The sequence below is a fragment of the Talpa occidentalis genome, unplaced genomic scaffold (assembly GCF_014898055.3).
Source record: "Talpa occidentalis isolate TD23 unplaced genomic scaffold, MPIMG_talOcc4v2.1 talOcc4.9, whole genome shotgun sequence".
Taxonomy (NCBI): Eukaryota; Metazoa; Chordata; class Mammalia; order Eulipotyphla; family Talpidae; genus Talpa; species Talpa occidentalis.
Window position 1 is genome coordinate 114,600,288 of NW_023605305.1, and position 23,163 is coordinate 114,623,450.

At 46.6% G+C, this 23,163-nt stretch overlaps 1 protein-coding gene across 2 annotated transcripts in view; it reads right to left on the reverse strand.

The window, feature by feature from the left end:
- Window positions 1-15,586: 15,586 nt before the first annotated feature.
- The window catches only part of RNF115 (ring finger protein 115), a 44,231-nt gene continuing 36,654 nt past the window's right edge, over window positions 15,587-23,163 (reverse strand). For both annotated transcript variants that reach the window (XM_037501350.1, XM_037501351.2), the window contains 5 exons: window positions 21,532-21,603; window positions 20,294-20,366; window positions 19,275-19,368; window positions 17,049-17,164; window positions 15,587-16,148 (listed from right to left, as the gene is read on the reverse strand). In XM_037501350.1, the coding sequence (XP_037357247.1) occupies window positions 16,017-16,148; window positions 17,049-17,164; window positions 19,275-19,368; window positions 20,294-20,366; window positions 21,532-21,603 (487 nt within the window). In that variant the 3' untranslated portion in view covers window positions 15,587-16,016. The remainder of the gene's footprint in view (window positions 16,149-17,048; window positions 17,165-19,274; window positions 19,369-20,293; window positions 20,367-21,531; window positions 21,604-23,163) is intronic.

Consider the following 23,163-nt stretch of genomic DNA (forward strand, 5'->3'; position numbering starts at 1 on the left):
CGAGAAGCAGCTGTAGCCGACAGAGCCTGGACCTCACACTCTCCACCCTCCCGGCTCCTTTCTTTGGATCAGGGCTCCTGGGGCAGGGGCAGAGCAAAGGGTCATTCTTATAAATGAACAAAGAAGGGTCATTCAGTTACTGAAGGGGAGCTCCCAAGAGCTGGACACCTCACTCACCGAGCCTAGGAAAGCCCGGAGCTCAGAGCTGGCCCGAGAGGGGAGCTCACCCCCGCGATGCCCAAGGGCCATGCCAGCAAGGACGCCTTCCGCTGCGTTTCCGGCACAGTAAACCTGGGAATTCCAGGGTGAAAATAATGGTGTAGAGAGAGTTCTCCCCCAGTTCCAGAGCTGGTGCTTAGGAGGGAAGACCTTGCACCAGGGAATCAGGGGACCTGGTTGCCTCAGTCCCCTACTTGCAAAGCGAGGTGCCTGTTGTGCAGGGGTTCTTAACTGGGGGCCCATGAACTCGTTCACGGGACTTGTGAATCTGGGGAAAATATGACGTCTATCACTCTTTAATTGAAAGTTAGCACTTGCTTCAACTGTGAATGGAGCAACCAAGGACACCAGAACTCCTAGCACCAGAAATCACAGCTACAGAGTCTCAGAGCTCAGGTTTCTCTCGCGCTCCCACTGCTCGAATTTCGCTCCATCTGAAGCAGCACAAACGCTGCTGGGTCCCGCGGCTTCTCAATGTTTGGACAACTGTGTGGATAATGTTTGTTTCCTTAGTTGTTCTACGTATTTTATTTTACAAACCTCTCCACATTATTCTGGGCTGGGGGTCGACGGTTCCACCCAGCGGGAGGGTCCCCAGTGCACTGATGGGAGGGCCGAAGCCCGCTGCACTGTGTCCAGGGCGTCAGAACTGGGGCCTCAGGACGACTTCGCCTCCTGCTCCAAGGACCCCCAGCCTGCCTTCTGCCTTCTTGCAATCTGGATCTACCTAAAGGAAGCTGGGGTGACAGCAAGTGATGAGACCCCATCTCTGAGCCTAGGGCCGCATTTTCCGCGCTGTGTGATGGCAGGCAGGGCTGATTTCTGGAGCTCATTGCTGAATTTCAGTTCCTCTGATATGTTGGATGGGGCTTTGGAGGCAGAGAACCGAGTCTCTCCCCGAGGGCCTTGCACCCCGCCCCCCAGAAACCTTTGGCTGCAGTTCCATGTGTCACTAACCCACCCGCTGAGGGAGCTTTAAACAAGAGAAACGTGAGGCTGGGCAAGGTTAGTACCGCGGCGAGCACACGAGGCTCGGGTTTGAATCCAGTTCTCCAGCCGCCCCCCACTTTGCAAGGTCCCGGGACTAGGGGTCGCCGCAGGCGCCCCCCTCCACCCTGGGCCCCAAGCTCCCGGGCGACGGACGGGGTTAGGAAGCCAGAGGGAGACCCAACGGCGAGGACGCCATCTCCATCCTCACCCTGGCCTGCTCCGGGGAGCACCCCGCTTTGTGGAGCCGAGACCGCCCCTGGCAGGTCCCCAGGGCGCCCCTCTCGCCTCCTCGTCCAGCTGTAAAGGGTCAGTTCTAGTACAGGCTGCGCCCCAAGACCCACCGGCCCCTATCCTGTACCCCCACACCGCCACTGTACTTGGGGTTCCCCCTGGCCAGCCCGCGCGCCCCCCTCCACGGCCCCCGCTGCAGGGCGGAGAGCCGGCGGGGCCCACCGGGCGTCCGCGGGCGCAGCGCCCTCTAGCGGGCAGCGCGCGCCCGGTCGGGGCCGCCGCGTCCCCCCGACGAGCATCAAGATCGCCCTCCAGAGCACCCTGACCCCCCCACCCCCCCCACCCCCGGCTCCCGTGACCCCGGGGCTCAGCCGGCCAGTGCAGAGCCGGGCCTGGAAGCCAGAGCGCCCCGCTCCCCGCTCCCCGCTCCACCCCCCAAGTCCGCAGCCTGTGTCAGAGCCCAGCTCCGCTCCCGCCTGCAGCTTTGCTGAGTCCCCCTCTCAGGGCTTCTTCCCTATTCCTGGATAAACTTGATGACTTTATTGCTGTTATCACAGCCCTGCTCGTGTGAAGGGCTGATGGTCGTCAGAAAGGGGGGAAATGAAACTCGGGTTAGGCCAGCCTAACTCCTCCCTGAGCCTCCCCGTGCTTAGCACAAATGACAATCAAAACAACACCGGAAGAACTCAGTAATTTGCAAGAACTAAACACAATCAGGTGGGTTGGACATGGTATGAGTTGCCTCAAGTATGAGGAGCTATAAAAAAATGACTAACACTGAGGCCTGACCCCACGCCAGGCACCACATGTGCTTCCTGTAAGTTCTGACTTAACAACCACCCTGGGAAGAGAATATTATTGTCACCATTTAATAGATTAATGAACTAACCTTTGGAGAGAGAAAGAAATTTGCTCAATATTTCACAGCTCATAAGTTTCAAAGTCAGCTTACAAACCTGTCCTTGAGGACTCGACAGCCTGCGTTTAGGATAAACGTCCAAGTAGAGGGTGGCCTCTGCTGGGCAAGCATCCCTCGCAGCCTTTGGTGTCTGACACATCATAGCTGTTTGCCAAATACTTCCGTTTAGGAAGGGCTGAGTAGTGTTCCAGGAGCCTCAGAAATGTGCCTGTCACACACCTAGTAAGTTTTAGTACCAGAACTTGGGCACAAGCAGTCTGGTTCCAGAGTCGATGCTTTTAACCCTAATCCTGGGCTGAATGAGGTGTTGCAATCCATCTTTATTTTCCTTTTCAAATCAGATGATGCTTTGTAGCTGGACGCAGAACGCATCACGCAACTTCCAATGTTTTCTTTCGAGTCAGCAGAACATATTGGAAGAGATGTGGTGCAGGGGGGAAGTGAGGGGGTGACCCTGTGGCAGGCGCAGGCCAAGTTACTCACGTCAAGTGCACACGTCCTTTGACGGCAGTGCGGCTTCTAGAGATGCACCGTTTGCAAGATGATGTACGTACAAGGATGCATGTACTGCAGCATGGTTTAGAAGCGAAAATGCTGGAAATAAACTGAATGCTCACTTTGGGAATAATTTGACAGAATCATGAATACTGTAGAGCAATTTTTAAAGAGGGGGACAATTCTTTAGATACTGATCTAGGATGTGCTTTCAGGAGACTGAGTCAAGGACACCAGCAGAACCAGCTTTCGCTTCGAGGGTCTGCGACTGCTGACAGTGCACGGATGGGGCCAGCGTCAAGCAGGGGCAGCCTTGCCCTGTTCCTCCTGCTGGTCAGCATCCACAGCCAGCTCGGAGGTGAGCCGACCCCTCCCCGGCCCTGAGAGAGAGACAGCCGTGGGAGGATCTTAGAGTCACGGAGAAGGGTGGATTCCATGTTGTTTTTCTGGTGGAGAAAAGCGTCCACCCTCCTTAATGCTAATGAAAGCTGAAAAAAATACCATTTGTTTTGTTAGAACCACTAGAGCCCTCCCCATCAGACATTCTGCTGCTACTGTGTGTCCCGAGGAGCCCGGCCATCTGGTCTGTGCACTAAGATTCCTTCAGCCTCTTAGACACTGTGCATTTATGAAACCCGGGCTTGAGATCCTGATACCACATTTGACCGTTTTAGCAACCCACTGGATCACTCTGAGCCTCCATCTCCTTGTGTACGAAACAGGAACAGTAATGCCTGTCTCTAGGGCTGCCCCAAGGACTAGGTGTGTATCACAGCACTGTCATAGCTAAAGGCCCTGTGGGAGCTCGTGGGAGAGCAGAAATAGAATATAAACCATTTCTGAATGAAATGAGCTGGGATCGCAGGTCTCCCTCAGATAGGGGCAAAGCCCATGAGTAGGCTTTTGAGAGGGGGACCTCCCCAACATTCTGTGTAAGTGAATTTAGTTTACCGTGTGTACGTGCCCACAGGAGTCATTTTCCCTTCCCATTCCAGGATGCATGAACATGAACATCACCACATTATTGATCCAGGAAGGAAATGAACTGCGGATCACCTGTACCGTGAATTATACGAATGAAAAGGTGGAAAATCTGACAGTGTTTCTGCACAAGAACGTATCTTCGAGCAGGTCACCTGAGACCAGCTTGATGCAAGTGAAACCTAAATGGGATGCGAGCCAGGTGCAGCTGGTATACAAAATAAGCCCAGTCACAGAGGCGCATGGTGGGACCTACCAGTGTAGTGCCAGAAGCATGAAGCCAGATATGCAGGCACAGGGCCATATTTTCTCCATTTCAGTTACAGGTGAGTCTCCTATACCCCTGTACCCCAGGTGGGAAAATAAGCAAGGCTGACAACTGGAGACAGAAGTGGTTATTTCAGGCTCTAGATAGGCCGTCTCCGCGGGAAGAGTCCTTCCCATTATTCCATCCTTTTCCATCACTGCCCCTGGGAAGTGCTGCCTTTCCTCAAAATAGGAATACAAAGCTAACCTCGTTTTGTCTTTAATTTAAAAAAATCTTACCGAGGTAGTTAAGTTGCATCATAGTTATCCGAAGCTTTTTTGTTTGATTTATTTTTATGTAGAAGAACTGGGGTGCAAGCCAGAGGTGCAGGGGGTGAGAAGATTCACCAGAGACAGAGTGGGGAGCAGAACAGGCAGATCCACTGAAATACACTGCTGAGGGGAGCAGGAGGCAAGACAGGAAAGGTCTGCTGTGCCATGTGGGTCAGCTCCCTGGCTGGGGATCAAACTCAGGTTGCAGTGGCTGCCGATAACTTGATAGTGCTGAGACTTAACCCCCTGCACCTCCAGGGAGGCCAGCTACCCCATGTTTATTGATACTGAATCATAAAAGGAAAAGCAGCACGTCCAGTACCACTCACTGAGCAGTGCCAGTAAAAGCAGGTGTTGAGGTCTGGAATGTAGGCTTCCCGACTCCAAATTCAGAGCATCTCTCAGAGATGTGCCTATATTTCAAAATATGGGCACTGACACTTCAGACTGGCACAGTGAGGGGATTTAAGAACAAATGGAAGATTATCTTAAGGAGCATTTCGTTGTAAGAAACAAAAACCCACACTGGCATAAAGGAGGAAAATAGTAAAGCAAAAATTACATCCAGTGCTCATGACTTACAGCTTCTGAAATCAGAAAACAAAAAGCCAATTGAACCCAAAACGGTTCTTCGTCTCACTCTCTTTAGGACAAGGCTTCTCCTCTCTGCCTGTGTCCTTCATTTCGTGCATGCCCCCTGCCCTGTCACTACTGTGGCAAGTCTAAGAATGCCCATTCCAGCTACAGCTATATATGATTTCCTCATTTAAGTGTCCAGTAAGAAGTTACTCTCTGCATTTCTATATTCCCAGACAAGGGAGTAAGCTTTCAAAACTGACAATTAGTTTCTACCTAGAATTCTACACCCAGTTAAACTACCAATCAAATGTGAGGGAAGAATAGTGACAATGTCAGACATGCAATTACACAGCAACAACAAAATGCCTTTGTGTGATTTTTCTTAAGTGACCAGAGGATGTGATTCAAACAAGATGGGTGAGTCAATAAGATAAAATGGCATCCAAGAGACAAAGAACCTAATAGAGGAAAGGAATAAGGAAATTCCAGGTTGAAAACAGGCTCCAAAAGGCAGTTAGCCAGAAAAGAACAAAAGAAGGGAAGCTGCAAGATCCCCTAGGGGCTAAAAATAGAATGACAGAATCATCTTTCTGAAGGCCCATGACTGATCGGACGCAGGATTAAAGATATGGATAGTGGAAAACTCAGCTTGACAAAAGTCAGATGATTGTTATCTCCAGGAAAAACACTAAATTTTACAAAGGAAGAAAATCAAAGCATACGACTCATGTAATAAGTTTACATGTACAGATTCCAAATTATGTAAATATTAACTGAAATGTGATATAGTAATTTCTGAAAGACAGAGAGAAGTAGGCAGAGGTTGAAGAGAACCATACCTTTATCTTCTGTGTCAGAAAGCCCATAATGTCTAAACTTTATCAAGAAGTATAACATGACTAAATTGTTTATATTTAGAAATATGATGAAACATCTCAAGGAGTTGATGGTAGTGTCTCTGGAGAAAGAGCCTAGGAGCGTGAAAGGACATTGCTAGTATTCTTTATGAACTTTCAAATATTAATATCTTACTTTTTAACCCAATCACCCTGTCCCCAAGTAAAACGCTAGCCCAGCGCCTTTCAACAAATGTTCTCATCATCTGTGCTTAGTAGTAGTGAATTCAGATTTTCTACCTCAGTCTAGTTTGATTTCTACTTACCTCCTTGCTTCCTGGTGTCTTCCCATCTGACGGAGCCAGGGCGGTCAGCACTTCCATTCTCTCCCTCATCGAACTCTCTTCTCCAGTGGGCTCTATAATCCACAGCTCCTCTGGTTTTTCTACCTTTCTGGCAGTTCTTTTCTTGGCCTCCACTTCCTTCTCCCATCTCTCAGACATACTCATTCGCTTCAACCCTTCAGTCTCTTTTGTCTTTCCTACATTCTCCTCCACCCTCATGATTTTAATCCTGCACCTCCTTGCAATTCACCTGCGAATCACCTTCTCCAGTTCTAATCTCTTTCCTAAGTTTCAACATTTCCACGGACAACTCCTAGCTCCGGAAGACCCTATCATGTCCTCAAACTCAGACTCAAACCACCTTCCACCCTGTTTCTATGATTTACAGTCAAGACTTTGGTTCTTCCTTTTTTTTTCTTCCCCTTTATGTCAGTTATTAAGTATTGTTAGGTCTTTCCCACGTTCATTTTTTTTCCCCCAAAGGTATTTTCCAAGTCTGCATCATCTCACACTTAAAATATTCCAATGGTCTCCTAACTGCTGTGTCATATGCATCTCACTCTCCCACACCTAACTCGGGGCCTGTCACTGTGCTGCTAATAAATGATTCATGGACTCTAAATAGTTTCTGCCTCCAGTCCATTTTCTACCACCACCAGACTTATCTAACATGCTAATTTGTATATGCCACACCACTGAGGAGTGTTAATGACTTTCTCTATGGGACAAAGTCTGGATTACTTTAGCCCAGCAGTGAAGGCTACAAAATTCTATTATTTATGTGAATATTCTGTCCCAGTTAATCTCACTAGAGGGAACTCTTCTATTTTGCTTTTCCTCTAACATAGTTATTGTATATCGCAGGCAGTGCTACGTGTTGGAGAATAAAATGCTCCTTACAACCAAGTATTTATGTTCTCCTAATATGCCCTAGATAGCTCTACTTGAGATGGTCTCCCTAAGTTAGCATACCTATCTCATGCTCTCGGTCTATTAAAGTATCAGGGTCAGCACATTTGATGTACCAAATATAGAGTTGCTTTTGGAAGGTGAAACTAATAGGACACAGAGGGATTAATGTATTCATAAACAATATCTACCATTTATTACCTGTTTTTGGTGTGCCAGCTGTTATGCTAAGTTATATGAGTATTTCATTTAATCCATCTGTGTGAGTTCACTCCACTCATAATCGGTGCCTAAAAATCCAGATCTATTCCAAAGTTCAAGATTTTAATCTAAGTTACGCTGTTTGGGCCACTCCGGAAGATGGTTTTCAATACGATTTGGGAATACCCAATTCCAAAGTGACTAAACTATTCCAGCTCTCTGGCAAGACTTCTAGGTAGGCGTACTTGCATACCCAATGTGATACACAGCAGATTCTATATTTATTTATTGCTGCTTAAGTACATCATCACCCACAAATGTTAAAAAATACTTACTCGGGCAATGAATTAAGCTGAGAGGTATCCTTGGAGACCATAAAAAAGATGTTCAGAGATGATGCAAAAGTAATTTCAAGTGATTTCTAAAACCCTCCTCTGTCCATGATTATCTTCTGAACCAGGAACAGGGAACTACACAGTGGACGGAGTGAAGCTAATAAGACACCTCAATTTCAGTCATAACAGAAGTGCGCTCAGCTCAGGCTTCCTGCAAGAACAGACCTGGGTGGTGCTGGTCACTAGCCTGCTGGCCCTGCAAGGTATGCTCACACAGCCCTTCGGCATCCCAGCAACGAGGGTGCAGGCCCTCGACACCTTAGTCACTCTCCAGGAGGAGAAGCGTGGAACGGAAGTCCAGAGGGGGAGGGACACGCCCCTCGACCCTGGTTGTCCACAGGAAAACATCAAACAAGGAGGAGGGCAAAATTGGTCCTCAGGGACTAGAGACTCCATACTGACTAGGGGATATGGATGAATCAGACGTGCCTTTGGGGAAGAGGTCAGGCCTCTTAGGAAAGAAAGCTTACGGGAGAAGTAAATGAGCTACCTCTGCTCACTGGAACGACCAAGGCTATGAGTTGAAATAACAGAATTTGGCTACTGTGTGAAGATGAACAAGACCTGAGACGCATTTGGTCTGGGGGTGGCTTTTGGGCAATGCACCTCCTCAGCAAGGGTTGGTGGCCAGAATGAGTCCATCAAACACATGTAGTGGCTGAGGCCTGTGTGTGTCGCTTGCCAGTATGAGTCAGAGTGTTTGTCAGATAACAGACATTAGAGCTGTAGTGATGTCATTACATGTTTTGCATAGTCGGGTTCTTGCCTGTCCTGGGTATTCCTGCTTCCATGTTAGCCAGGCTTTCCTCAAAGCAGGAACCATCGCTGTCTGACCACCACCAGCACACAAGCTCTAGAAACTGTCTTGTCCACCCCAACAAAAAGACAGCACCAGGCGCATGGAAGGATTTTATTACCTTTGTTAAAAGGAGGTCGATGATGGGTTAGGCTTTCGTGACGCTAACTCCACACAACCACCCAGGCGAACGCCCCGATTCCTCACTGGAACACAAACACGTTGCCTCGATTCACAGGAATTAATATAAACCCTGTGATCTCAGTAACAACCTACTGTATGCAAAGCACCATCTCTCTCAACTCCTTAACGGCCTTCCTCACCCTGTGCCTCCCTCCCATTTCCAGAAACAAGATCTAACACTCCTAACTCTCTTAGTTACTGATCTTCTCAGATCACACACGTTCCCCTGAGGATGGCCGTCCCACCACCAGACAACTGGTCAGTGCCGCGTGTGGAAGACCGGCCTCCGCCTCAAGTGGCATCTGTCTCGTCCTTGATTGCCCCCCCTTCCAGCAAGGGGAGGTCAAGGCCTGGCTCCTGCACCCACTGTCACCAGGATGTTAGACACTAAAGCTCACAACTGCAACTTTAGCAACAGGACACATTTCTTTTCCATGTCCTCTCTAGTCAGGAGAGCCCAGTGAATACCCATCCCAGCACGAATTACAACCGGCCGTCTGCTAAACTGCGCGGCAGTAATGAAAACTTTCTCTTTTACAGTTTTGTAAGCCTTGTGCCAGAAGAAACTTTCAAAATAAGTGGCAACCTGATAAATCTGCCTCTCTTTAGCCTGGTACCTTTCACACTACAATGTATGCACAGAGAAGGAAAAAACAGGACATGGGAAAAGATACTAAATAGCTGGCAGCATGAGGCAAAAAAATTGCATTCCTGCACTCCCTGCTCTCGGCAGAGCAGCCCCACCGCTCTCCCACCCCGTCGCCAACTGGAAGAGCACCTTTCACAAAGGCAGCCGGTGTGGCGTTCTCAAACACTGGTGAATACATGTGTTTTGCACCCCAAAGGAGCTGTCCCTCCCTCCCCTCCAACACAGCAAAACAAACACGCAAGGCAAACGAAGGTGAGAACACCGATTCTGGAGGGGGAGAACGTTTTATTTACCACTGCCCAGCGAAGAGCGGACATGCAAAGGTGCGTGGGAGAGCAAAGAAGGCGAGAGCCAGGGACTGACCCGGCATGAAAATGGGCAGCGAAGGACCGCGGTGTCAGCACCGCTGGAGGAAGAGGAAGGTCTGTGCAAACCGGGCACACGCCAGAGATCACAACTATCTCGCTTCAACTAAGGCCTCGTCAGCCTCTCGGGTCACTTCTCGCTCTTGGTATATCAAAGTCCTCAGCAGTATCGGGAGCCTTCCTTCTTCTTCTAAACTCACAAGCCCCTTGTCGCCCTCTGGACAAGGGACTTCTTGTCGCAGGTGAGCTGAGGGGAGAGGGCCGCCCCTGCGGGCGGAGCTACATGAGGAAACAGATCTTACCTGTGTCATCCTCGGTCAGCACCTGCCAAATGTGGGAGCTCAGGTTTGGGGAAGAGAGAGAGAGAGAAAGCTGAGAGAGGGGACACCCTTATGAGTGATGGTCACACTCAAACTAAGGATTCAGGACTTTGTGTCTCACGGAGGTGAAGAGACCGGGTGTGAAGTGAAAAGAGGGACTCGGTGAAGCACGTGCACACACGAGGAGTGAAATGTAACCCTGAGTTTTTGTGAAAAAGCCAAAGAGAAGAAAAGGGCTCCTGATTCTGGCTCCACAATGAAGCAGCCGTGTCTCGGCACGTGAAGACTCCAGGCGTGATTTCCGTTTGCTCCTCTGTGAAACGGGCCGTCGCCTACGCCGACTGGCCTCTCCAGCACTGTTCGCGGGATCCAATGAGATTCTAAATTTTAAATCCAGCACCACTTGAATTCTGCCTCCAAAATCTCCCAAGTTTTCTCCACTGTATTATATTCATTGTCACCTCTCTCCCTGGCCTATGTTAATTTTATTTCTAACTAAACTTTATGTTCACGTGGGAGCTTTTGCTTTTTATTATTAAAATAATCTTCTGAGACTATTTAACTTGATACAATCACTGGCAGCCTCACAGAGAAATCCACCCAGCTCCTCTGTGCGGCGCGAGTTAACAGTCCACGGAACATTCTGCGAGAAGACGCGTGTTGGTTGCTGTTCACCGAGGCCTCATGGCGTGGGCCACCCCTCCCGGCTTGAACTAAGCAGAATAAACAAAGCAACTGTAAGTCAAAGTCCCACTTCTAAATAACTTATTTATTCTGCTTATCTCAAGACTTGGTTAAACAGAAATTTGAAATGCTCAGACCTCGGTTTTTAAAAGGGATTTGATACCACCGATTCCACACAAGTCTGTGAGTTTTCATATACAAGCAGTTAGTTTTCTGGACACACATCTTTGCCCCAATCTTTACTACTGATTTACAACCCTTGGATTTTGAACCTGTGGAAGAGCCCTGGAATTATTGCTAAGAATCTGCATTTGCATTATTTCAGTCTGAATAATTAATCTATCTTACAAATGTGTACATACATAGTGTACGTCAACTGGATATAGGTTTTGGTATAACAAAAAAAGACAAATTGACTTCTTAAAAAAGCATTACTGAAATAGCAACTGTTTATGTATTTTTTTTTTCATCAAAAGATACTTAAAATTACAACTATCATCCTGTTGGGAAGGGGGCTAATAACTTTCAGACCTTAAAAAGGGCACAGCTTATTAGAAAACGTGAACAACTCCCAGCCTCCATCCCAGGACTCACAGATAGAGAAGTGTCTGAGGTGAAAGAGGAAAGGCTGTGTATAGTTTCCACTTCTGTGGACACCTCTAAGTGTAATTTGGCAGCAAAACATGAAGTTTATACTTACAAAATCTTAGAGTTGAATGCCTGGAATTCTACCTGTCAGGGAGGCAGGACAGATCAGAACCTCCTAATGCCCTCTGGGTCACGCAAGGGCTCTGTGTTGACCTAAAAAGCATGGCCTTTGCACACGCTGTATTCACCCAGCCCTGTGGTTCCCCGGCTGAGGGGAACTCCCATAAGTCTCCCAAACTCCCAATTCTTCCCTGGTAATTCTCGTAACTACACTCTACCTTCCCACCTGCACCCACAGAGGGCAGCTCTCTGGCAACCACCTACTCCCAGCCATGCGCCTTCTCCTCCTACGATCTTCATGCTGCACAGAGGTCAGCAGTCTGCCAGGGTCAGCAGTTAACACCAGACTCTGAAGGGCCCTGTACCTCCAAGAGGCCATTCTGATACTGTTTACAACAGACGACATGTCCCTCCTGATTGGCTTGTGTTGAGTGTTATGTTTAACTCGCATTCCTTGAGGAAACAGGACAAACAGGACACCAAAGAGAAGGAAAGGGAAGCATGCAAAAGGCCATGAGAAAACTCAATTTGGTGTCAATTATTTATCAAGAAAAAAATTTTTGAACAGGTAACTGTGTTAGAGTTAAACTAATTAGAATACAGAAGTAATGGATGGCCAATGCCCTCTCCTCAGAGCCTTAAACCCTTAAAAGTGACTAGGCTTTTGCCTGCATTGGTAAAAGCACTTTTACCTACCCTTTACCACACACCATGTAACAGGGTACCTGCCAAAACCAACAGCACCCCCAAATGGAATAATGGAACCACAAAGGCCGGATGCATGGAAGACAAGAGATCAGACTGTGAGGCTCCGGCACTCTGGTACCCCCCATAATCTTTCTTCCTCTAGTGTGAAATGTGCATCTATGTCTCTGTGAACACACCCCCCCCCCAAATGTACAATACAAAGACATGAACAAGGAATCTTTCTAATAGCTATTTAATTAGAGGGCGACTTGGGGGGAAAAATTCTTTTCCCCAAATCTTCCTTCTAACTTGAGAACCACTCCTGGATAAAAGAGCACTGCTCAGGGACAGACCTACCAGGCACGTGTCCAATGGCAATCTGGCAAATGTCCATGACTGACTCACAGGTTCTATAAGCTAAGGTAGCCACTTCCACATCTTCTACCTAGAGTGATTTATTTTTCTGGTAAACTAAAACATTATTGTAAGGAAAGAGTCAAGGAGCTGTAGCAATAAGGGCAAAGTGTCATTCTGGATTCTCCCTGTTTCTGAACTCTTCAGACAGAGAATGGGCAACAGAAGCACTGAGGGACAATGTTTACTACCAGAATTTGTCCTGCTCCCTGCTCCCAACTCAACAGGTTAGAAACTTTAAAGATGTTAAAGATATCAGCTAAATAAATGCCCCTCCCATCTAACTGCTGTGGTTCTGTCCAGCCAGAACTAACTTACTGAACATGAGTTGGGCTACCTGGAAACTACCAGAAAAACAGCAGTCATTTTGAGACAAAAAACTCTTTCCTTTCTCTTATTTCAAATTATAATTCATAAGAGGGAGCTACAGAAAAGACATTCATGAATAAGAAATCAACCCGCTCAGTTCTGCACGAAACTCAAAGGGTAGGCCATGGAATGTGAGTGTAAAGGCTTCAAGTCAAAGAGCAGAACGGAACTAGTAAGATTTGCCTTCTCTTTGACTGTCGCGGAAGGGCGAATCACCTCTCCCTTGACGCTAACAAAGGCTCCAGAAGCCCAAGTCTGTCAGCCCTCCAGTTGTAAAGAAACGAATACCTGAAAAATGCAGGTGATCCGCCCTCTGCCATGGGCACTCTATCTAAATGATGCCTGAAACACAGAGTTGAATGCAAAGCATTCCTAGAAATAAGTCCCCAACCCCAACTATGTCTCATGTTAGACTAATGAATCTGCAAGTTTCTTCCCAGAATGTGTGGCCTTTCAGGCTAATTTAGATTGAGGACGAAAAACAGGATGATACCTGGTGGGGGCCGGACACTTCCTCTGGTGCACAGCACACCCACTGGGCTCCAGGCAAGGCAGAGGTTTCTCACAGGACACAGTGTTTACTTGGCAAAACTTTAAGTGGGTTGAGGATCACTGCTGTGGGCACGATTTCTGTTTTTCTTCTTTGTGATGGTAAATTTTACATGTCAATGTGACAGGCCATGCGTCACTCAGATATTTAATAAAAACGTTATCCTTGGTGTGTTTCTGAGGGTATTTTTAAGTAAGATAACATCTGGACCAGCAGATAAGGAGACTGCCCCACTACGTGGGTGGGCTTTAGCCAATCAGTTGAAGGCCTGACTAGAACAAAAAGGCAACACTACTGCTAGCAAGGGGGATGCCTCTTGCCCAACTGCTTCAGTTGGGATATTGGTGGTTTTTTTTTGGGGGGGCGAGGGACACTCACCGGCTGCTGGGGAATGAACCGGCGCTGCAGAGGATGCGGGCAGCCTTGCAACCCAGTGCTCAACCGCTGCGCCACCAGGGGAGGCCCTGGGCTATTAGTTTTTTCCTGCCTTTGAACCTGAACTGTACTCCCTCAGCCTAAATTTACCTGGAAGTTTGCAATGCCTCTTATTCTAGGAAGAAATACTACCAAGTCATTAACTGGGAGGGGTCAAGGAAACAAAAATGACCTTATATCCTCTGTCAGAGCAAAATAAGTGAAGAAAATTTCCGGTAACTCAGACTGATACTGTTCGCTATTTGTGTTGAATAGGTAAATAAATCCCAACCTACCAGCACTTTAATTTCCCTCCCTTTGTGAAGCTACTCAGATCCTACTAGCTCTCTAGTTATAAGTAAAATCACAATTGCCTGCACTGGCATCTACACACACTAATAGGCAGACAAAAATTTCCAGACCATCCTAATTTTTCTGAGACAGCCGGTATTATTGTACTTGAAAGCTGCAATGTGCTCCCACTTCAGAACAGCTTTCCTCCATCTAAGTAGTGGTCATGAAATATTCCTCATATACCTCTCCTCTCCCCCCAGGCCTCCGACCCATCCTCCCTTCAAAACCAATATAGAATTTCAGGCTACGTGTCAAAAGCTATAATAAATAGCTCATCTTCTGCAAAGAAGGTATGTGTGACGTGAGAGGCACAATGAAGAGAAAACATCTGTTATTCCCTCTGGGCCCAGCCTGAATTATACCTTATGGCCACATTAGATGCAGGCTCTTAATTCAGCAAGGCACTCTCCCACTTTCTCTTCTGTCCTCTACTCCTTCATCTTGTACCAAAGTAGAGACAAAGATATCTCTAACCCTCACATCACATGCAACCTCCCACATCAGCATATGACAGCCAACAAATTTTGGGTAGAGACTCCTAGCCGAGAAGAGACTCCCTGAAGAGTGGCCTTCTGGCTCTGATCGCTCCAAAACTAGGAAGGCCTGACCTGCCACATAAACGGTGTCCATCAGCTGCCTTTTCGGCACGCCAGCAGCTACCTCTTCCCTGCAGTTCCTTTTGAGACGGTGAAGTTCCAACAACATTCTGGTTCGTCTTCATTTATTCAACTTTAAACATTTACATGCTCCAAGAAGCATGTGCACGTGCATGGGACACGGTCAGACTGAAAAAATAAGGCTAGTTCTCCTAGTCAAGTTGTTTTGGGCATGATCACAACAATCGATTTGACGCCAAGTATAGCCAGAATGAGGCAGAACAGAGAAGTTGCAGAGATGAAAACGGGGTTTAAAATATTCATGAGACAATGTAAAATTACAATTCCTGAAGACCAGTGAATTTCTAAAAACAGTGAGCTAGCTGTAGTAGCAGTAACAAAGAAATTCTCTTTCCACGTAGCAAATTATGGTTCTCAGAATAAAAGACAGCAAACCATGAGTTTGGGGGGGGTCATTAAAAAAAATCTTAGCATCACAGATAAGAAACATCTGTTGTCCTCTGCCAGCATGCTGTCCGACTCATTCCCAAAAAGGAATAAAATCAGATTCCTACCAACACGACACTCCTAAGGCATGTCACGTTGGTTTCTGGGGAAACTGTATCTTGTGAAGTATCTGTGAAAATTAAAATGAGAAAACCACAGAGTACAATGATAAGTTACTTTCTCCTGCCCACTGTACTTTTTCTTTGATTTGCTCTCTGAGGATCCAAGACAAAAGAAAATCATTAGTCTCAGATTCCTGAGTGATCCTGACCTTACCTCATGGCTCATGTGGCCAGGAGTAAACACTTCTACACAGTTAAAACAAAAGGACTTTATGTCAGCAGGACTTTAGGGCCTGGTTCCACTGTATTTACTGTAAAATACACTAATGGGAGGGTAGAGGGCGGAGAAGGAAGTGGGAACACCCATTACAAGGTGACAGGACAAAGAGCAGGACCCTAGCTATTGGGGACTGATGCTACTCTGGCAGGGGGAACCCACATAATTAAATTTCACACTTATAAAATTACCACTCTGAATTCCCATATAAGAGGCATTTGGTTGTAGATACAATTCCAGGTGTAGATACTAACTTTAGAGAAGAAAACACTCATTGCATTATATTATGGGTTGGGGTTTCTTATGTGATTCCTAAATCCATCTACTTTTTTTTGTTTTGATATAATTTACAGCTGTGGCAAGACAACTTCCATGGTCCTAGCTCAGACACGGTCTATAGTTTTCAGAAAGTCCATCGATCGTGTAGCTGGCTGTCACTGCTAAATCTGTTGCTTGCAGAGGCCTCAGAGCTCTGGGTTTGCCGAGTGGAGTCCTCACCGTTTAAGCTCTTCCTACACACGGGGCAGGTGTCATGCTGCAACGGAAAGTGAACAGCCTGGGTAAGCAGCCCAGCTGAGATGCCAGGAACTAAACCCTCAAGAAAACTGAGAATCAGCAAGTAGAAAAATTAAAAATTGCACACTAGATTCCAAGGTGTAACATGACCAGATATCTCCCAAAGAAAACTTTAGAAAGAATTTAAGGAATTCTGGGATAGCAATACTCCCCCGTGGTTGAGAGCAGGGTCAGCAAACTCTGTCAAGGGACAGGTAGTGCATGTTCTAGGCTTCAAACCTCCTGGGTCACAACTACTCCACTCAGTTGATGTAGCACAAAAGTAGCCACAGACAATTTGCAAACAAACGAGCATAGCTGTGTCCCAATAAAACATCATTTACAAGAACAGGCAGCAGGCCATGGTGACTTGTGGACTGCAGTTTGCTAACACCTGGTCAGAGAAGTTCCAACCTGACAGTGATCTCAAAAAAAAAAAAAACAGTAATGAGGGCCTCCCTGGTGGCGCAACAGTTTAAGAGGCAGCACTATGAAGCAATTCACAGTCACTGCAGCAAAAGTTCAATCCCCAGCCAGGAGCTACCTACATGGTGCAGCAGAGTTCTCCTGTCTCCCTGCTGCTCCCCTCAGCAGTGTATTTCAGTAGATCTGCCTGTTCTGCTCCCCACTCTGTCTGTGGGGAAGCCTCTCACCCCCACACCTCTGGCCTGTACCCCAGTTCTTGTATGCATACATATATAAATCTTAAAAAAAAAAAAAAAAAAAAAAAACAGTCATGGTGCTACTGGGAACTAGCCAGGCACTAAGATCTGATCTCTGGTCCCAACAGCAACTGCATTAAGCACAGCCTCACTCCGAACACCCGCCCCACAGGAGACGTGACTGGCGCAGGCTTCCCATCACAGTCGACGGCTCTTACCAGTTCCAACCACGGCACAATACAACTGCTGTGAAAGAAGTGGTTGCAGGGTAACTGCCGGACTTTCTCTTCAACTGTATAATCTTCTTTGCACACTGGACACTCTAAACCCATATCTGTTGGAAGAGGAAATGCCTTTTAAGGTAAATAAGGCAAAAGAAAGAAGAAAAAACAGGCCAATGTCTGTAACAGCCCAAGGATGCACAAAGTGCACCCACGGTGAGGCAGGTGAGAAGCCGGCTTTGTACTTCAAAATGGGGTAGAGGTAGCAGTTGGCAGGGACGTGAAAAGGACTGAAAAATGGCCTGTCTGATAAGCCCTGGACAAGAACTCTGTAAGGCCTACTTTTCAATGTGAAGAATTTGAAGAAATAAACCAGGGCTTAAATGATCTATTAAGTAAAACAGAAAAAAAAATTTTGCAAGTGGGTAATATCCTTCTGATAGTTCCCACTTAAGAAACACTGGTGTCCTGTCCATCACATCCAAGGGACTCGTCCCAGCAGGCTTCCAGTCTCTGGTTCATCCTATCCTCCTCTGACTCTATAAACTAGAGTCAGTCACTTTCGCTTCACTGTTTCCACACCACACAGCCTCTTTCAGGGGGATTCCCAAGAAGCCCTCCATTCAAGCTGCACCAGCAGGTGGTGCTGCAGGATGACAAAGCCCAAGTACAGCTCAGGTTCCAAGTTCACAACAGGAACCCCTCTTCTCAGAGAGGCCAGGGCTGCAAACTAACAGTGGCAGCACCAAGTAAAAACTTTTGAGCTTCCCAACTGTGACTACCACCACCAGCTAGTTTCTCTCTCTAGCGCTCATGCCCCACAACACTCACAGCATTGCCCCGAGTCTACCACTTAATGGGTTCAATCCACTCCCACCACCTTGGCCGGTAATACTAGTGTTTACTTCTTACACCTCCTCTACTGCAATAGCTTCCCCGATAGTACCCAGGCACCAGGGCTTCAACCCTCCCACTATATCTCCTACACACTGCGACCAGCTAATGTTCCCAAGGCCAGCTTCACGGCACTCTCCAGCTCACCTTCACTTGAATTCTTAGCTGCCACCCCAAAATCAACACATTCAAAAGTGAAAACATCACATTACCTCCCTGTTCAAACCAGGGCCTGCCACAAATGCCCATCCCTGCTGAAGCAGCATATCTCTGCTGCTACAAAGTTGCAAAATCCTGACATTGTCCTTGACCGTCCCTCCTCCTTCAGACCGTCCCTCCTCCTTCAGACCGTCATGCAGCCAGTGCTGAAGACCTGTTTCCAAAATGACCTTCTGAGTCTGTTCTTTCCACCTTTGACACCATCACATGGACCCCACCTGAATGCTAGATACTGTTTCTGCTTTCTCCCCCTTGCAAGCTATTTTAAACACTATTTTAAACAGCATTAAACCAGCCTCCCCTAAAGACTACTTAAATTCTCTCATTCTTCCATTTGGGGACCCACAAAACTTACCTACTACCTAAAACATCTAGCCCTAACTACTCTGCCAGTTTCAGGGCCTTAACAAAGTCCCACTTCAGGGAAGAAGAGGGTAAAAGAAAAAAGAAACCCACGAAGCCCCACTCTTCTAAGCAGTTACACCTCACACTGTTCCCCAAACTGGATTCTATTTCAGGGTTAATAAAGTTGCTCTTAGCTTCAGACATCAGTCCATGCTGACATTCTCGTGCTGGTTTATGTTCTCCTTCGAACAGAATGGCTTCTCCCCAAGGGTTCATCCTGTCTTTAAAATCTTCTCTGACTCTATAAACTAGAATTTTTGGGAAAAGAAACTCCAGGCCAAATAATGTTCCTTATCACTACATTCCTTCAGTGCTTGTAAACACCACAATGCTGATGTCTCAAGTCCCCAGCGCGGGGCAGGTGTGATACAGACTCCAGCCTCCTGCTCATCACCTCCTCTTTCCCCAAGCTAGGACCATCTGTCAACGCTATTTTTTATAACGTTGTCTAATGTTTGCTGAATTTTGCTTCCCCTAGTAAGTTCTCCAAGAAATCAAGTCTTACATATCTTTGTACTGTTTTATTTCCTGTATTGCATCTAGGAAAGGGACACATTAATGCTCAGGAAGTACCTGCTGACTCGCCCTATTGAGGGAATAGATGGCTTCCTGTCTGAGGAGAGCGACAGCTTCACTCCAAGGTCCTTAAGAAGAAAGGTGGTAGGAGTTGATGACAAACAGCACAAAGTATGAAAATGAACCTACCGACTTGTCCCTGCGTTACCGCCACTGTGGGAAGAGATGTGATCTTTTCCTGGTCAGCTGGGGGAGGCCCTGTGTTTTCCAGTTGTCCTAAAAGCTACAAAAAAAGAAAAAGAAAATGAAGAAGTGCAGACACCTCCCAATCCCTGGGGTGGGAGCTGCTCCAGCTGAGAACAAACAGTGACGGTATTAGAGATGTTGGTTGCTCTTACTTCTGCAAGACTGAGAGGCTTGCTGGGTTTCCCTTTCTTGCTGCCAGAACACTCGGGTGCTTTACAATTGCGGAGTGACATTACTGTAAGTCTCCAGACAGACCCATCACTGCAAGGCCCATTACTAGACATTAAACAACTTCAGAGGCAGCAAAAGGGCTGTGATGTCATGAGTAAAACTACAGTTTAACAGAAAGTGGTATTTAGTTGGTCCAAAAATCTCGTTCTGCCGGAAGGAAGAAAAGGATTGAGAGTATGGAAAGTAGCGTAAGGTAAGCCAAGAAACAGGTAAATTACTGCCTACAAGACTTGAATATAAATGACATGCTTTCTATTCTCAGCAGTCCACAAGGGAAATGAAATCCAATTAAATTAAAATAAAACAAACAAGTGGAAGCACTTACACATGGCATGGGAATACCTTTTTCTCTGCTTCCTTCCCCTACTTTGCTCCATCTAGCAGAATTCCCTGCTTCAACATGTAAGCAGACCCTCCTTTTTGTAAAGTGCATATAACAGGATCCTCATACAACTGAACAAGAGCCCGAAATACAAAATACTGTTTGTTATAGAAGTCATTTCTTCCTGTGGAAGTAGTTACCTTCGAGAAAGTTCCTAGGACCCAGAACGTACATGAATGCTGAGCTAAACCCATAAACCATTAACCCTTTAGTAAAATAGAGATCCATAAGCTCAAAATATTAGGGAAAGCAGAGTGACTGCTATTTCAGAAAGTAGCAGAAGGAAAGCAGGAAGCCTGTGGAACCATGAGACACACTGAACAGACACCCTCAAAAGGCAGCTCCTCACCTGGGTTACAATGGCATCAAGCCCTGTCTGACCCCAGGCATAGTCCCCAGGGTTGGAGTGCAGCATCCCGCTCCTATACGTGAGATGAGACAGACAGCATTAGATGGAGTGACCAGGCTCTGCCTTACACCACAGAAAAAACTGGCAGAGGGATCCTGTTCTCTCTCAGAGCTGGAAAGTAACTGGTCATCTAGAATTGAGTGGCAAAGAACTTCTGAATATTTTCAATAGATTACCCAGAGACAGTGTCTCATTCTCTAGGGATTCTTACTTGACTGAATGGAACACAAAATGTGATGCTATCGGAACACCACCTGACATGCCAGAGCAAAAAGCGTGACTCTTTGACTGTTGGTTAAGAAGTTTGTCTTCTTTGCATCCACTGATATTAAACATGGATGGAGCTGCTTTTTAAGGAGAGTTTTCCCATCGTGACTGGCTAACATCTACAGACTTCTCTGATTCTAGCAGGCTGCCTGCAGTGGTGGGTAATCTGGAGCTTCAAGTAGTGAAGCAGCAGTCGCCGTCTTTAAATCACAACTCAGAACAATTACAAAAGGGCCTTGGCAGCACCTGTTTGCGGAGCTGCGGGTGCATGACCACCCTGGACGATGGGTATCCAGTCTTTGGCTGGAACGTGTTTAGAGAAACTAGAGGTTGGAAAGTAGGGTAACTGCATTTGGAAGGACTGAGGTCACTCGGAGCAAAGACGCCTCCTGGGGCAGAGTCAGAAGTGCTAAGTAATTGTCCAGACAAGAAGGAACTTCCTCTCTAGCCCCCACCACACACAAGTGTCACTCTAATATGGCCAGCCTTTTGCTTCTTCTGAAAAACCCACTTAGAAAAAAGGAAGGTAAGCAGTATGTTTTCAATTTCTGAAATTCCTAAGGAATAAAATCTTCCCATATGCTCGAAAGGAGAAAATCCACAAATCGGATACCAAACCTAGCAGGGACCATCTCACTCCTGGCCTCGACACAACCCTCAGACCAGAATATGAGCGGAACGAGACACATCCAACACCCAGACATCTGGGCAGCCAGGATGGCTCTGGAGTCTGAATAAGGAATAAGTTCTGATTAAGTTTGGGCTCAGCAGATAAAATCAGCAGTCTAAACAGCCTGCCAAGCACATCTATATACTCACCTATGCAGCTCTTTCTCACTATGGCAGAGAAACAACAGTACCTAAAATGACACTAGTCCCGCAGATTAAGACAGGAGGCATTAATTACTTACCAGGAAAAGGGATGTGAGGATCCAGGAATTGCAGAATTTGCAAAGAATCCTGCAAAAATCTGTTGAATTATTCTGTTGGAGGAGAAAAAATCAGGTAAGCCAACAGGATAACGAAAGTATTCTGCAGATAGCCATGGCTGACCAATCACCAACTCCTGCCCTAAACCACAGTGGCCTTTCACTGACCAGCATCCAGTCGACAGCACCAGAAACTAGTACGCTATTATGGCTACCCACCTGAGTGCTGCTTTCTTGGGAATTCATAGGTTTTTTTTTGTGAATTAAACTGTGCAGGGATCTGACTATATGGTATAGTTTTTCAAACTATCTTCCTGGGTCCCCAACAGCAACAGGAGGAGAGGATGAAAGGGGTTCACACCTCTTTAACGAGAGGTGTCTGGTACTAGCATCGAATCTCTTTTCACTACCCTCATCTAAGTCACAGGTCTCTCCAGTCCATGAGGCTGCTCTTTTTACCTGATGCCCAAGGAACCTCATCCACACTCGGACATAACTAAATGACAATCTAGATTTCAACCTGATGTTGTTGCGGGACAAAACTTTGGGTAGGTCTTGGGAAGAAATGAATTTTGCACATGGAGAAATATAAGTAATCTGTGGTGGACAGAGGGTAAACTGAGATAGTTTAAAATGGCCACAAATTTTTTAATACTCACTCCTTGAAAAGGTGGAGCTCAATTCTCCTCCCCTTGAATGTGGTATTTCTTACAGGTAAAATATTCCAGAAACAACAGTGTGTGGCTTTCAAGGTCAGAATGTAAAAGGCATTATGGCTTCTTTCCTTCTCCCTTTCTCTCCATTGGATCACTTACTCTGGGGAAAGCCATCCGTGAAGTAACGGGGACACTGAAGGCGCTCAAAGGACAGGCCCATGGGAGGAGGAACTGAGAGTCCTCCTGCCAACAGCCATGAGTGAACCATCCTGGAAGTGCATCCTCCAGCCCCAGCTAAGTTTTCAGATAAAAGTGGAGCCATAGTTGACATTTTCATTCTAACCTCATAAAATTCTTTTAAATCCCTGACCCTCAGAAACTTGTTGCAACAAGTTTCTAAATTCTGGGGTATTATGTTATGCAGAAATAACTAGTATACCTCCCTGCTTTCTAGTAACTAGAAGAGCAAATCATCACATCCTTGAATAGAGCAGTAAGTTAGTGGTAATCAAGTTCGAGAGAAAGCTTTGTTTCCTGTAGCTTGGAGCTGCCAGGGACATCTCATCTGATCAGCTGCTGATTGTTCTCTCTTGGCTGCTCACTCTGTGGCAGTTGGGTATTGGTTCCAGGTCATTACAGCAGTAATAGAACTACCAGTGAGTGTCCGAGCTGTTGTCAGGACACACTCTTCAACTGATGACACCTATAGTCATCTCCATTGACTTTTGTTGTTTTGTTAAAAACATAACCTCTCCTCTTAAGACACAAGGTAGCTAAAATGGAAGGGGGGTGTCTATATGAATCCACAGAGTCTGGAGGGGAAAAGACACACTAAGATCACATAAGAGTCTTCACCTAGTTTCCAGAACTGCACTCTCTCGGGGCTTCCCTCCTGCTTCTCTGTCTGTCCTTTCCTCCGCTTCTTTATCTTCCAAACCTCTAATCAATGAGCGCAGGG